This window comes from Bombina bombina, chromosome 1, assembly GCF_027579735.1.
Source record: "Bombina bombina isolate aBomBom1 chromosome 1, aBomBom1.pri, whole genome shotgun sequence".
In the NCBI taxonomy this organism is placed as follows: domain Eukaryota; kingdom Metazoa; phylum Chordata; class Amphibia; order Anura; family Bombinatoridae; genus Bombina; species Bombina bombina.
The window spans coordinates 537,664,987-537,678,858 of NC_069499.1; the positions used below are offsets into that span (position 1 = coordinate 537,664,987).

Genomic DNA, 13,872 nt, shown 5'->3' on the forward strand with positions numbered 1-13,872 from the left:
ATTAAATAACTTTGCAATATACTATAATACTATAATATTCATTATTTTGCACCATTTTTATGTAATTTAGTTTTAAATATTAAGGATGTTCTAATTCTTTAAAACTTGAAAAGCACCTGACTTCTGAAGGTTAACCCTGCTACATTTACCTCCCTAAATTGGCTTTAACTAATGAAAACTGCAAAACAATTCACTTTACACTAACAATATATATGTGTGTGTGTGTATATATATTTATATGTATGTGTGTATAGATATATATAAATCAATAAAATATTTTTGCATAGGTAATTAGCTAATATCCTATGCAAAAATATTTTATTGATCTACTTTTGAGACATGGAGGATTTTATCTCCACCATAATTTTAATGAATACACACACACACACATATATATATATATATATATATATATATATATAAATAAATATATATATATGCGTGTATGTATGTGTGTGTATATATTTATATATATATATATGTGTGTGTATATTTATATATATATATATGTGCGTGTATGTATGTGTGTGTATATTTTTATATATATATATATATATATATATATATATATTTATATTTATATATGTGTGTGTGTGTGTGTATACCACTGCATATTTGTGCCTAAAGGCACATAGAAATAGGCCCTGCATGAATATGATGCATCACTCCCCTTGCAAAAACTGCAGTTTTACCAAAATAAATTATTTTACGTGTTTAATTTAGTTTTGAGAGTATCCCTTCACCTTTTTTTTTTATTTATTTTTTTATACACAGCTCCACTCCAAAGAAACAGGCTGGTAAGGGATATGGCTAAAACTTCCCAACATAAAAAATGTGAGAAACCTACACAAGATGATAAATCAGATTCTAGGCACATCCACAGAGGCGTAACTAGAAACCACAGGGCCCAGGTGCAAGAATCTAAAAAGCCCCCCCCCCCCAAAAAAAAGGTGAATTTGATACATGTCTGCAAAAGGAGGTACCCTGTGCCTACAGTCTGTGAGATGGTCTGACCCCCTATTACTGTATATAGTGACACTGTTTAACCCACCAGTACTGTATATAGAGTTAGTGACACAGTCTGTAATCTGCCGGTGAGATGGCTGGCCTGACCCTACCTGCCCCAGTACTTTATAAAGTGACCACAGTAGTCTGTGACATGGTCCAGCCCCCCATACTGTATATAGTGGTACTGTATAGACTGTTTACCCCCCGCCCCCCATGCTGTAATAACAAGGTCTGTAATTTGCTGGTTCCACAAACATACACACACACATACATGCATAAATACACACACAGTCACATACATACACACACACATACATGCATAAATACACACACAGTCACATACATACACACACACATACATGCATAAATACACACACAGTCACATACATACATACACACACACACACACATAAACACCAATGGGTAAAACAGAAACACTAACCCCTGTAGTCAGAGACACTAGTGAAGCATCATGTCACATTCATGAAATCAGTGCAGGCAGTGGCAGGTCAAAGTTTTTTATTGTAAACTTTTTTTGAAGCTGGGACCACACCCTTGGGGGCCCAGTTACAATTGCGACCTTTGCACCCCCTGTAGTTTCGTCCCTGCACATCCATCTTTCAATGGAACACAAAATGCAATAAATAAATTTCACATTTTACATAGGGCTACTTACATTTTCACAGTGCCGGTAAAAACTAAAGGAAGTTTCCTAACTTCAGTAAACCCTGTGGTATTTATTTCCCCTAAAGGGACACTAAAGTCATAATAATTATATTTTAATGATTCAGCCAGACAATGACATTTTACACAACATTCCAATTTACTTTTATGTCTAATTTGCTTTGTTCCTTTGTTGAAAAGCTTAGCTAGGTAGGCTCGGGAACAGCAATGCACTACTGGGAGCTAGCTGCTGACTTGTGGCTGTACATATATGAACATTGTCATTGGCTCATCAGATGCGCTCAGCTATACCAGTAGTGAATTGCTGCACTTTCAACAAAGGATACCAAGAAATTAACCAAATCTGATAATAGCAGTAAATTTGAAAGTTGTTTAAAATTGTATGTTCCATCTGAATCATGAAATAAATAATTTGGGTTTCATGTCCCTTTAAGTCCTCCACCAATTTAATAGGAGTTAAGGTATATAACAAATGTAAATCTAAAGACACCTTTCTTTGTTGTCAGCAAAGGTAGTATATATGCAAATTAATGACCTCCATGGGATACTCTTGAAGCGTATTAAAGCTAGTGGGACGTGTCTTTCTTTTTTGCACAACCTAGCTATTATTATTATTATTATTTATTTATAAAGCGCTGCCCATGGGTAAAAGGATTAAAAGTACAATGGGGAAACAATAAAATAGGAGACAACATTTTAAAGACAAATACAGGGGGAATTGAGGGCCCTATTCCCGTGGGAACTTACAATCTAGATGGGTAGGAGGATGGGAAACAGGAGGTGGGGACTGCAAAGGTGAGAATGATATTAGTGAGGAGATAGATGAGGGCAACTGTTGGGTAAATGAAGTTAATTTGTTAATGAGTCAGGTAATAAGCTTCCCTGAACAAAAAGGTATTTAGGGAACGTTTAAAGGAAGAGAGGTTAGGGGGAAGTCTGACAGCTCTAGGAAGTGCGTTCCAGAGGGTTGGTGCCGCACAAGAGAAGTCCTGTAGTCTAGCTTGAGAGGAGGTGATGGTAGAGAACGCAAGAAACAGGTCATTGTTGGATCTTAGGGGGCAGGCTGGCGTTAGGGATGGGCGAATGTTTCTAAAAATTCTAAATTTAAAACGAATTTTGATACATTCGTTCGAATTTCGAATGTTTATATAACATTCTATTTTCTAATTTTTGTTTTCAAATTTTTCAATAAAATTAGAAAAAATATTTGTTCGAATAATAGAATGTTTAGCTATGTATTCATTCAATTTTGAAATGTAATATTCGAATTAGAATGTGACATTCAAATTCGAAATAGTATTTCTAGTCTACAACTGTGTTTAATAAATGTAATATTTGAATTCGAATGCTACATTAGAATGTCACATTCAAATTTGAAATAGTATTTCTAGTCTAATACTATGTTTTAAATGTAATATTCGAATGTGAATATGACATTCGAATTTGAATGTCACATTCGAATTCGAAATAGTATTTCTAGTCTAATACTGTGTTTTTTAAATGTAATATTTGAATTTGAATGTGACATTCGAATTCAAAATAGTATTTCTAGTTTACAACTGTGTTTAATAAATGTGATATTCAATTCGAATGTGATATTCGATTTGAATGTGACATTCAAATTTGAAATAGTATTTCTAGTCTAATACTGTGTTTTATAAATGTAATATTCAAATTCGAATGTGATATTCGATTCGAATGTGACATTCGAATTCGAAATAGTGTTTCTAGTCTACAATTGTGTTTTATAAATGTAATATTCAAATTTGAAAGTGACATTCAAATTCGAATGTGACATTCAAAAACTGTAAATAACATTTGAAAATCAAATTTTTAAGAATATTTGTTCTTATCAACATTCTATTATGTAAATCAAATTTCTACAATAACATTCGTTCTAACATTCGAATTCGAATATAAACACATTCGCCCATCCCTAGCTGGAGTATATTTGTTGATGAGTGAGGACAGGTAGGGTGGGGCAGTATTGGTGAGGGCTTTGTAGGTCAGGGTGAGAAATTTGAATTTAATTCTGCTAGTTTTAATGTATAGGGTGAAGCGTTGGAAAACTGAGCATTTTCTATAGCTGCAGGGTCATCCTATAACATGTTTTGTACAGAAAACCTGCAAATGTTTTTTTTATCTCCCCTGCTGAGGCCGATTAGAGACAGAAATTAATGACCTCATGTACTAATCAACCAATCACTATGTATTATGATAGAGGGTCAAGTTCTCAACTCTGCAAGATGCATTCCAGCCTCTATGGAAGTCATGGAAATACCACAACGCAATTTTAAATAAACTTAAGAAAAACAAACAGACTAAATAAATAATATATACTGTAAAAATGTTTCTATTGCTCATCATTAAACATATTAAGAATTACATTTTAAATCGAATGTGCCATTAAATAATTATAAGTGACTATAGTCCTCCCAGGATTTGTCTTTCTCTTTTCCTCCTTTTTTGGTGGTCTCTCTCATCTCAATGACCCTTTCTTTCCTAACAATTCCTCTTGTTTTTCTGTGTGAATGTTGTTTAACTGATTCCACAGGTCTACTAGTCTATAATAGTTTATTGTGGAATTGTTCTTTACTTACTGTTGGTACAAAATATATTTAAAATTAAACCTCAGAATGCTATGCAAGGTCAGAGGCACTGAGATTGAAGTGGCCTTACCTGTGAAGGTTTCAGCACTCAGATGTATTTCTGGAGTGCTGAATGGGTTAACAAAAAACAGGCAATTATAGTTTCTCAGGGGAGAGGAAATGAAAACAGAAATCCAGCATAGGTTATAAAAATAGGTCCTTCATGCAGAAGGCTCATTATATTAATTAAACATTATTAGTCTGATGGAGATGGGCAGGGAAGTTTTTCAGCTGAGACAGTGGGTAAGCGTTCTCTCTGTTGCTGCAGGCTTCTGTATAGTAACACTTAAATGCAGACAATACATATAATGCACAGATTTGTGCAGCACAGCTATAGCTTGTTAAACTACACAGTGTTTTATTTCTTATTATATGTTTGTTCATCTGGATGGCCTTTAAAGCATTTGATCACCACTTCTTGCCGAGCTGGTATAATTACTTGAAAAAGACTGAAAAAGCAATTAAACATTTGTATGGTCACATGATAGAGCCCCAAAATGAAATATACAATCTATATGCACTCTATGGGAACTTCAATGCAGTCCTAAATTACTCAAAATGTGTGTAACACACTAACATAAAAAGTTATATAATAACTATTATATTAACTACCAATTGTACTAACTAATAATACTTTCTATAAAAATAGTGAGATTTGAAGACTGGGAATTTATATGTATTGTCATCACATGGAAAGAACTTTCAAGAAATGGTGTATTGGGTAGGAAGCATAATCTCACAGTATAAAATCTGTATGAGAGGGAAAATATGTGGGTGTATGTATATAAGAGATTCCCAGCATCCTTGTTCAATGCAAGTTAAAATAAGGGGAAGGAGGTGGGAACACTATTGAATATTTTACAACCATTATACTCAAGACAAGAGTTTTTCAAAGGTTGCCAAATGCTTTCACTTGTAACTCCCTGGGTGCCATGTCTGCCAACAATGCATTGCACTGCACTCATTTGCAGGGCTCATTTGTGCACAACAGGTTAACATTATGGTTGCTATAGCAGTAGGTGTTGAACAGCTACATTAAGTAATATGTTCCATAGTGGATCATGTCAGTTCTAAAAATAAAGCGTTTAGCTGGTAAAATGCTGCTTTTGAGGTTTAACTCCTCGTAAGAAAACTGTGACTAAATGGTATCACTGTGCTGTTTCAGATAAATTCCAGAAACCGTGGCTACTAACATTTTACACCTGGCCCAATAAGCTATGTACATACAAATGTTCATTCCTGCCCCTAAAAAAAACTATCACTTTTCATTTCAGTTGTTGGTAAATATGTTTGTCTACTCTTGCTATAATATATGAAGCCGATAACATTATGGCTCATATAAATATTAACCATCAGTCTTTTCCAGCAGTCATCTTGGACAATTGAAAATCAAAACCTATATATATATATATATATATATATATAAAATAGTAAAGTAAGGACGATCCAGCTGGACCGTACGATACTGTTGCTAATTGGGTCAGCAGCAGTTTTCACTTGGGACCAGCAGTCTCCTGAGTGGTACACGTGGGGGTTAAACACATAGGGCTAGATTACAAGTGGCGCACTAAATTTTAGTTTCGCTCGCGCGCTAACTTCACTTAAAAGTAAACCTTTAACATGGGCAGTGTATGTGCGTATTACAAATTGAAAGCAGAAAGTTAGTGCAACAGCGAAAGTCCCATGTACGCGAACTTCAGGACTTCAGATATAGAGTAACTTCTTCTCCCATAGATTTCAATGGAGAGCGCTGTTCACAAAAAACCTAAGTTACTGTTCACGTGCTAACCCGACACCGCATTAGACCAACAGCGCTAAAGCAGTATTTTTTTTCTGACAAATTTAAAATTGCACTTCAGTTTGCCAGCCCCCTGATTCATGTGAAAGCTTTCAGCCAATCACACTCACACATGTGTGGACAGTACACTGTGAACTCTTGGAAGTGTGCTTATAATAATACTGTGCACATTTTGATAACGAAAGTAAATTGAAACGCCTCTTAAAACTACGTCCTCTATCTGAATCATGAAGCTTTAATTTTGACTTTAGTATCATTTTAAGTATTTTAACTGCCCCTGCTACATACTACGCAGCAATTGCATAGCTCAGTGAAGGAGCATTTAATACTCAAGAGACTTTTTGAGTGGTGTATCCATAAACATATCTTAAATGGAAAAACTGTACATTTTGCAAATTAAATGGTAGCTTTATGTGCTTATAAAACTTTTATTTTTATGGGGAACTTTTTTTTTTTGCAATGCAGTGTTTATCTGCCAATATATTCTATACATAAATAAATGGCTTTAAGAATCCTGTATTAATAAATGACCAAGACCTAATACATAAATGGAAACATTCACATAAAAGAAAACAAGTGATTGACGTCTCCAGTCTCCCAGCTAGTTTACACATAGCAGATTATTTTGAAACCCTCTATAATCAATACCTATTTTAATGCTGTTTTTAATCAATAATGTAGCACAGGCCTCTGTTAGAGTATTAGGTTAATCATTACTGACTTACCAGGTACAGAGCTGGAATGCACCACTGAGGGACTGTATGGATGAAAAGACCAAGCTAAATCTGCCTCGCTGTCATGCTTCCAGCTGCACACATCCCCAGAATGGTCAAAGTTGCAGCTAAATCCTGATGGGTACTGAACATCTTTAAAAGACAAAAAAAAGACAACATGAGATTTTTCCCTTCCTTATATTTGCTCTAATCCGTTGTTTTTTGCTAAATCGCCAGCAATGCGCAGAATATAAAATCCCTCTCTTCTGGGATGTTTTTAGTTAGCTCAGTTCTTAAACCTGCAGTTAGTTTTGATAGAATGAAACCCCCTTAATCCCACCAACAAAACTAAGACGGAAAGTAGAACTTAAGCCTAAGGCCAGAAATAGTCAGCTTGTACCTACCAGGCCAAAAACATGTCTAATTCCATTTGTGTATTAGGAAGCAAGAAGGTAAGTCAGATGACGTATTAGTATGGGCTCAATGCTCATTTTAAAAAGGAATGAAAAATACAGCGCAGGTTTAGAAATATTTACTGACATAATATCAAATAATGAATCCACAGATTATTAGTATGTTTGTGACTATACTAGAGGCAGCAGTAATGTGTGTTTGTGACTATGCTAGAGGCAGCAGTAATGTGTGTTTGTGACTATACTAGAGGCAGCAGTAATGTGTGTTTGTGACTATGCTAGAGGCAGCAGTAATGTGTGTTTGTGACTATGCTAGTGGCAGCAGAAATGTGTGTTTGTGACTATGCTAGTGGCAGGAGCAATGTGTGTTTGTGACTATGCTAGTGGCAGCAGCAATGTGTGTTTGTGGCTATGCTAGAGGCAGCAGTAATGTGTGTATGTGACTATGCTAGTGGCAGTAGTAATGTGTGTTTGTGACTATACTAGAGGCAGCAATAATGTGTGTTTGTGACTATGCAAGTGGCAGCAGCAATGTGTGTTTGTCACTATGCTAGTGGCAGCAGCAATGTGTGTTTGTGACTATACTAGTGGCAGCAGCAATGTGTGTTTGTGACTATGCTAGTGGCAGCAGCAATGTGTGTTTGTGACTATGTTAGTGGCAGCAGCAATGTGTGTTTGTGACTATGCTAGTGGCGGCAGCAATGTGTGTTTGTGACTATGATAGTGACAGTAGCAATGTGTGTTTGTGACTATATTAGTGGCAGTAGCAATATGTGTTTGTGACTATACTAGGCAGCAGCAATGTGTGTTTGTGACTATACTAGGCAGCAGTAATGTGTGTTTGTGACTATGCTAGTGGCAGCAGCAATGTGTGTTTGTGACTATGCTAGTGGCAGCAGCAATGTGTGTTTGTAACTATGCTAGTGGCAGCAGCAATGTGTGTTTGTGACTATGCTAGTGGCAGCAGCAATGTGTGTTTGTGACTATACTAGGCAGCAGCAATGTGTGTTTGTGACTATACTAGTGGCAGCAGCAATGTGTGTTTGTGAATATGCTAGTGGCAGCAGCAATGTGTGTTTGTGACTATGCTAGTGGCAGCAGCAATGTGTGTTTGTGACTATGCTAGTGGCAGCAGTAATGTGTGTTCATGACTATGCTAGTGGCAGCAGCAATGTGTGTTTGTGACTATGCTAGTGGCAGCAATGATGTTTGTTTGTGAATATACTAGAGGCAGCAGTAATGTGTGTTTGTGACTATGCTAGTGGCAGCAGCAATGTGTGTGTGACTATGCTAGTGGCAGCAGTAATGTGTGTTTGTGACTATGCTAGTGGCAGCAATGATGTTTGTTTGTGAATATACTAGAGGCAGCAGTAATGTGTGTTTGTGACTATGCTAGTGGCAGCAGCTATGTGTGTGTGACTATGCTAGTGGCAGCAGTAATGTGTGTTTGTAACTATGCTAGAGGCTTTGTGTGTTTGTCTCTATGCTAGTGGCTGTGTGTGTTTATATTAGGGTTGTGTGTGCTAGAGGCTGTGTTTGTGACTATGCTAGGGGTTGTGTGTGGTTGTTACTATATTAGGGGCTGTGAGTGTTTGTGTCTATGCTAGTGGCAGCAGTAATGTGTGTTTGTGACTATACTAGTGGCAGCAGAAATGTGTGTTTGTGACTATGCTAGTGGCAGCAGCAATGTGTGTTTGTGGCTATGCTAGAGGCAGCAGTAATGTGTGTTTGTGACTATGCTAGTGGCAGCAGTAATGTGTGTTTGTGACTATACTAGAGGCAGCAGTAATGTGTGTTTGTGACTATGCAAGTGGCAGCAGCAATGTGTGTTTGTGACTATGCTAGTGGCAGCAGCAATGTGTGTTTGTGACTATACTAGTAGCAGCAGCAATGTGTGTTTGTGACTATGCTAGTGGCAGCAGCAATTTGTGTTTGTGACTATGTTAGTGGCAGCAGCAATGTGTGTTTTTGACTATGCTAGTGGCAGCAGCAATGTGTGTTTTTGACTATGCTAGTGGCAGCAGCAATGTGTGTTTGTGACTATGATAGTGGCAGCAGCAATGTGTGTTTGTGACTATATTAGTGGCAGTAGCAATATGTGTTTGTGACTATACTAGGCAGCAGCAATGTGTGTTTGTGACTATACTAGTGGCAGCAGCAATGTGTGTTTGTGACTATGCTAGTGACAGCAGCAATGTGTGTTTGTGACTATGCTAGTGGCAGCAGCAATATGTGTTTGTGAATATGCTAGTGGCAGCAGCAATGTGTGTTTGTGACTATGCTAGTGGCAGCAGCAATGTGTGTTTGTGACTATGCTAGTGGCAGCAGCAATGTGTGTTTGTGACTATGCTAGTGGCAGCAGCAATGTGTGTTTGTAACTATACTAGGCAGCAGCAATGTGTGTTTGTGACTATACTAGTGGCAGAAGCAATGTGTGTTTGTGACTATACTAGTGGCAGCAGCAATGTGTGTTTGTGAATATGCTAGTGGCAGCAGCAATGTGTGTTTGTGACTATGCTAGTGGCAGCAGCAATGTGTGTTTGTGACTATGCTAGTGGCAGCAGTAATGTGTGTTCGTGACTATGCTAGTGGCAGCAGCAATGTGTGTTTGTGACTATGCTAGTGGCAGCAATGATGTTTGTTTGTGAATATACTAGAGGCAGCAGTAATGTGTGTTTGTGACTATGCTAGTGGCAGAAGCTATGTGTGTGTGACTATGCTAGTGGCAGCAGTAATGTGTGTTTGTAACTATGCTAGAGGCTTTGTGTGTTTGTCTCTATGCTAGTGGCTGTGTGTGTTTATATTAGGGTTGTGTGTGCTAGAGGCTGTTTTTGTGACTATGCTAGGGGCTGTGTGTGGTTGTGACTATGCTAGAGGTTGTGTGTGTTTGTCTCTATGCTAGAGGTTATGTGTGATTATATTAGGGTTGTGTGTGCAAGAGGCTGTGTTTGTGACTATGCTAGGGGCTGTGTGTGTTTGTGTCTATACGAGAGGCTATGTGTGATTATTATAGGGTTGTCTGTGCTAGAGGCTGTGTTCGTGACTATGCTAGGGGCTGTGTGTGTTTATGCTAGGGGCTGTGTGTGTTTATGCTAGAGGCTGTGTGTGTTTATGCTAGGGTTGTGTGTGTGCTAGAGGGTGTGTTTGTGACTATGCTAGGCTAGGCTGTGTGTGTTTATGCTAGAGTCTGTGTGTGTTTATACTAGGGTTGTGTGTGTGCTAGAGGGTGTGTTTGTGACTGTGCTAGGCTGTGTGTGTTTATGCTGGAGTCTGTGTGTGTTTATACTAGGGTTGTGTGTGTGCTAGAGGGTGTGTTTGTGACTGTGCTAGGCTGTGTGTGTTTATGCTGGAGTCTGTGTGTGTTTATACTAGGGTTGTGTGTGTGCTAGAGGGTGTGTTTGTGACTGTGCTAGGGGTTGTGTGTGTTTATACTATGGTTGTGTGTTTATGTTTATGCTAGGGGCTGAGTGTTTATGCTAGGTTTTGTGTGTTTGTGTCTGAGCCAGTGGATATGTGTGTTTTTATCTATGCTAGGGGCAGTGTGTTTGTTATTATGTTAAGGGCAATGTGTGTTGAAGCCTTATGCTATCGGCAAGGTGTGTGTGCTAGGGGCCATGTGTATATTTGTGTCCTTTTGCATTTTGTAATGGTGTGCTTTTGACTGCACTGCTTTTTATAAACTAAAATATGTGATAGTGCTAAAGAACGCGTGCATCTGTGTGTATTCTTTGGAAAGGTGATTGTATGAAGATGTTCTTGTATGTGTGTGAGAAAAGCAACGTAGGTCTTCATTTACCTTCACTGGGCGAGCAAGCCTCCCCGCATTCTGTTGTCTCCTCAGTCACTGTCTGGGTGGTTGTCTCTTCTGTCCTCATGGTAGGTTTTGGTGTCTCAAAAGTAGGTTTTGTTTCTATAAAAAAAAAAGCAGTGCCTTAGTTATGTTCTGATCAGCATCTGTAATTATCTTCAGAAATACTTCACCTAAAATAGCTTGCAACTGCATAGAAAGTACTTAAAATAATTCTTGTGTTTGCATAAAAAAATGTGTAAGTCAATGTCAATTCAAATTTCTGACTCACTGAAAATAGAAACCAAGGCAAATAGAAAAGTGATTGGTATAAGCAAAATGATTGCCATTTCCCGTAACAGCTGATTTATGACCTGCCTGTGTGATATTCCTTGGCACAATAAGGCAAAACAAAAAGTGGAATTCAATACAACATAGAGATTTATTGTTGCAAATGTTGCTCAATAAGATCTAATTTATTAAAGTGATTTTCACCTGGTGGTTTAAATAGAACATTCTCATTGAAAAAAAGTAAAAGAATAATATAATCTGTAAATTCAGGTGAACATTTGCGCTTTGCCTAAATATTTTTCCATGTTTATTAGCCATTTTATGCTATCCTTTCTTAACATGGCAAATCATTTCATGTCTGCTAAGCTAAACTCTGAATGATAGACGATATCCCATGATATCTGTAGAAAGCAGCACAGCGAATATCTCATATAATACCATACAAAAGGTTTACCCAATTTAAACTCATTTATTCATATTTTAATTTAGATTTTAAAAAGACCCAAAGTCTGCAGCAGGGTATTTACATAGCTACAGATCACACTTGTACATTTCAGCAGCTAGCAAGAACCAACCATTCAAACATCAAAGGCTCTTCTCAGAATACAATATCTTATCTAACTCTTTGAAGTGCATTAATGTCACTAATGAGAGGGCATCTGTAGCCACAATAAACTCAATTTTGGGGTCTGTAGTATTAAGACAAACTTTTTAATGCAGAGGATCAGATCTACCATTGTAAAATACTTTTTTTGAAGATAAAATTATAGGAAGCAGGAAATTTTAAACACTACCAGGCTACCTGTTAGCTGTCTTCATAAATAAAAATATTTGAAAGAGAATTGATATAACGGACAATATTATATATAAGTGCAGAATGTGTACATAAAATGGGAGCCAGTGTTATCTTTTTGGCACAGTGTAATTTGTGCAGTATGTTCTAACATTAGTATATGTTCTTACAATGCTGTATGAATATATTCTTATCCTATCTAGTGCAATACTATCATTCAAGTCTATAAGCTATTCAGTGGTATTGAACATTTCCCATTTGACCCTCTGTTTATCATATGATTAGTGTTACAATTATATACACACATGCATGACAATCCTGTAATGCTGAAAATGAAGAAAAGCCTCTTTTAAACTGGATGTAACTTAATGGCCCAATTTAATGCAAAATTGACATGCTCTACTACGTTAGAGCAGTAGCAACACTGTAAGTCTAGGGCCCAGATTTATTAAAGGGATTGGAAAGTCAAACTAAAACTTGATTCAGACAGAGCATGTTATTTCACCACACTTTTAAATTAACTTCTATTTTCAAATGTGCTTTGTTCTCTTGGCATCTGTTGTTGAAAAAGAATATGTACATATCCTTCTCTACTGGAAGCTAGCTGGTGATTGGTGCCTGCACACATTTGTGTCTTGTGATTGGCTCACTATATGTGTTCAGCTGGATCCCAGTATTGTATAAAAAATGGAAAATGGTTTAAAACTGTATGTTCTATTAGAATCATAAAAAAATTGGGGTTTCATGTTCCTTTAAATCACAAGCAAACAACGTTGCCATCTAGAGAACCTGTCCACTTGTGATTGTGCCTGATAGGAAGCAGACGGTGCATGTCTTCTGCCCACATTTTACATTGCACAAGGAAATCCTACTCAGGGTCTGTTAATCACCCCATACAAATTAAGGGTCTTTTAACTCCACCACCTTACCGCTGCATCTTAAAGGACCAGTAAATACAGTAGATTTGCAAAATCAACAAATGCTTGATAACAAGATAATGCAATAGCACTAAGGGCTCCATTTATTAAGCAGCGGTTGCTGCTTCATAGCCCCACTGTTTCAGGTCCGCCTGAAATGGAAGTTAAGAAGCAGCGGTCTGCTTCTTAGGTGGCAGACTTAAATCATCCCGATCCGATCTGAATGATTGACGGCCCCTGCTAGCGGCCGATTGGCTGCCAGTGAGCAGAGGGCTTCATTGCACAGGCATTTCACCAGAAATGTTTGTGCAATGTTAAATGCCGGCAACGTATGCTGCCAAGCGGACATGATTCGCTATGAGGTCGAGCTACAGCAAATCATGTCCGCTTGACCTTTGTTAAATCTACCCCTTAGTCTGAACTTCTATTGAGTAGTAGATTTTTTTCTGACAAATTTTAGTTATGTATATTTAAACTCCCACTGCATTATGTGACAGCCATCAGCCAATCACAAATACATATATGTATAGTCTGTGAATTCTTGCACATGCTCAGTAGGAGCTGGTGACTCAAAAAGTGTAAATATAAAAAGACTGTACACATTTTGTTAATGGAAGTAAAATGGAAAGTTGTTTAAGATTGCATGCTCTATCTGATTCATAAATGTTTAATTTTCACTTGAGTGTGAGCCTGCCCCACAAGGGCTCCAGAACAACTTCTGCACAAATGAGTTAAATACATAGTTAAAGTATTGGTAAATTTACAGTTGGACACATATAGACTTACAAGGTTCCTAGAGCTAAAGTTACATTCTCTAATG

At 37.4% G+C, this 13,872-nt stretch overlaps 1 protein-coding gene across 2 annotated transcripts in view; it reads right to left on the reverse strand.

Annotated features, from left to right (window-relative positions):
• The window catches only part of NRP2 (neuropilin 2), a 198,447-nt gene that overhangs the window by 47,406 nt on the left and 137,169 nt on the right, over positions 1-13,872 (reverse strand). For both annotated transcript variants that reach the window (XM_053698656.1, XM_053698657.1), the window contains exons 11-12: positions 11,061-11,174; positions 6,864-7,004 (exon numbers count right to left, since the gene is read on the reverse strand). In XM_053698656.1, coding sequence (XP_053554631.1) covers positions 6,864-7,004; positions 11,061-11,174 — 255 coding nt within the window. The remainder of the gene's footprint in view (positions 1-6,863; positions 7,005-11,060; positions 11,175-13,872) is intronic.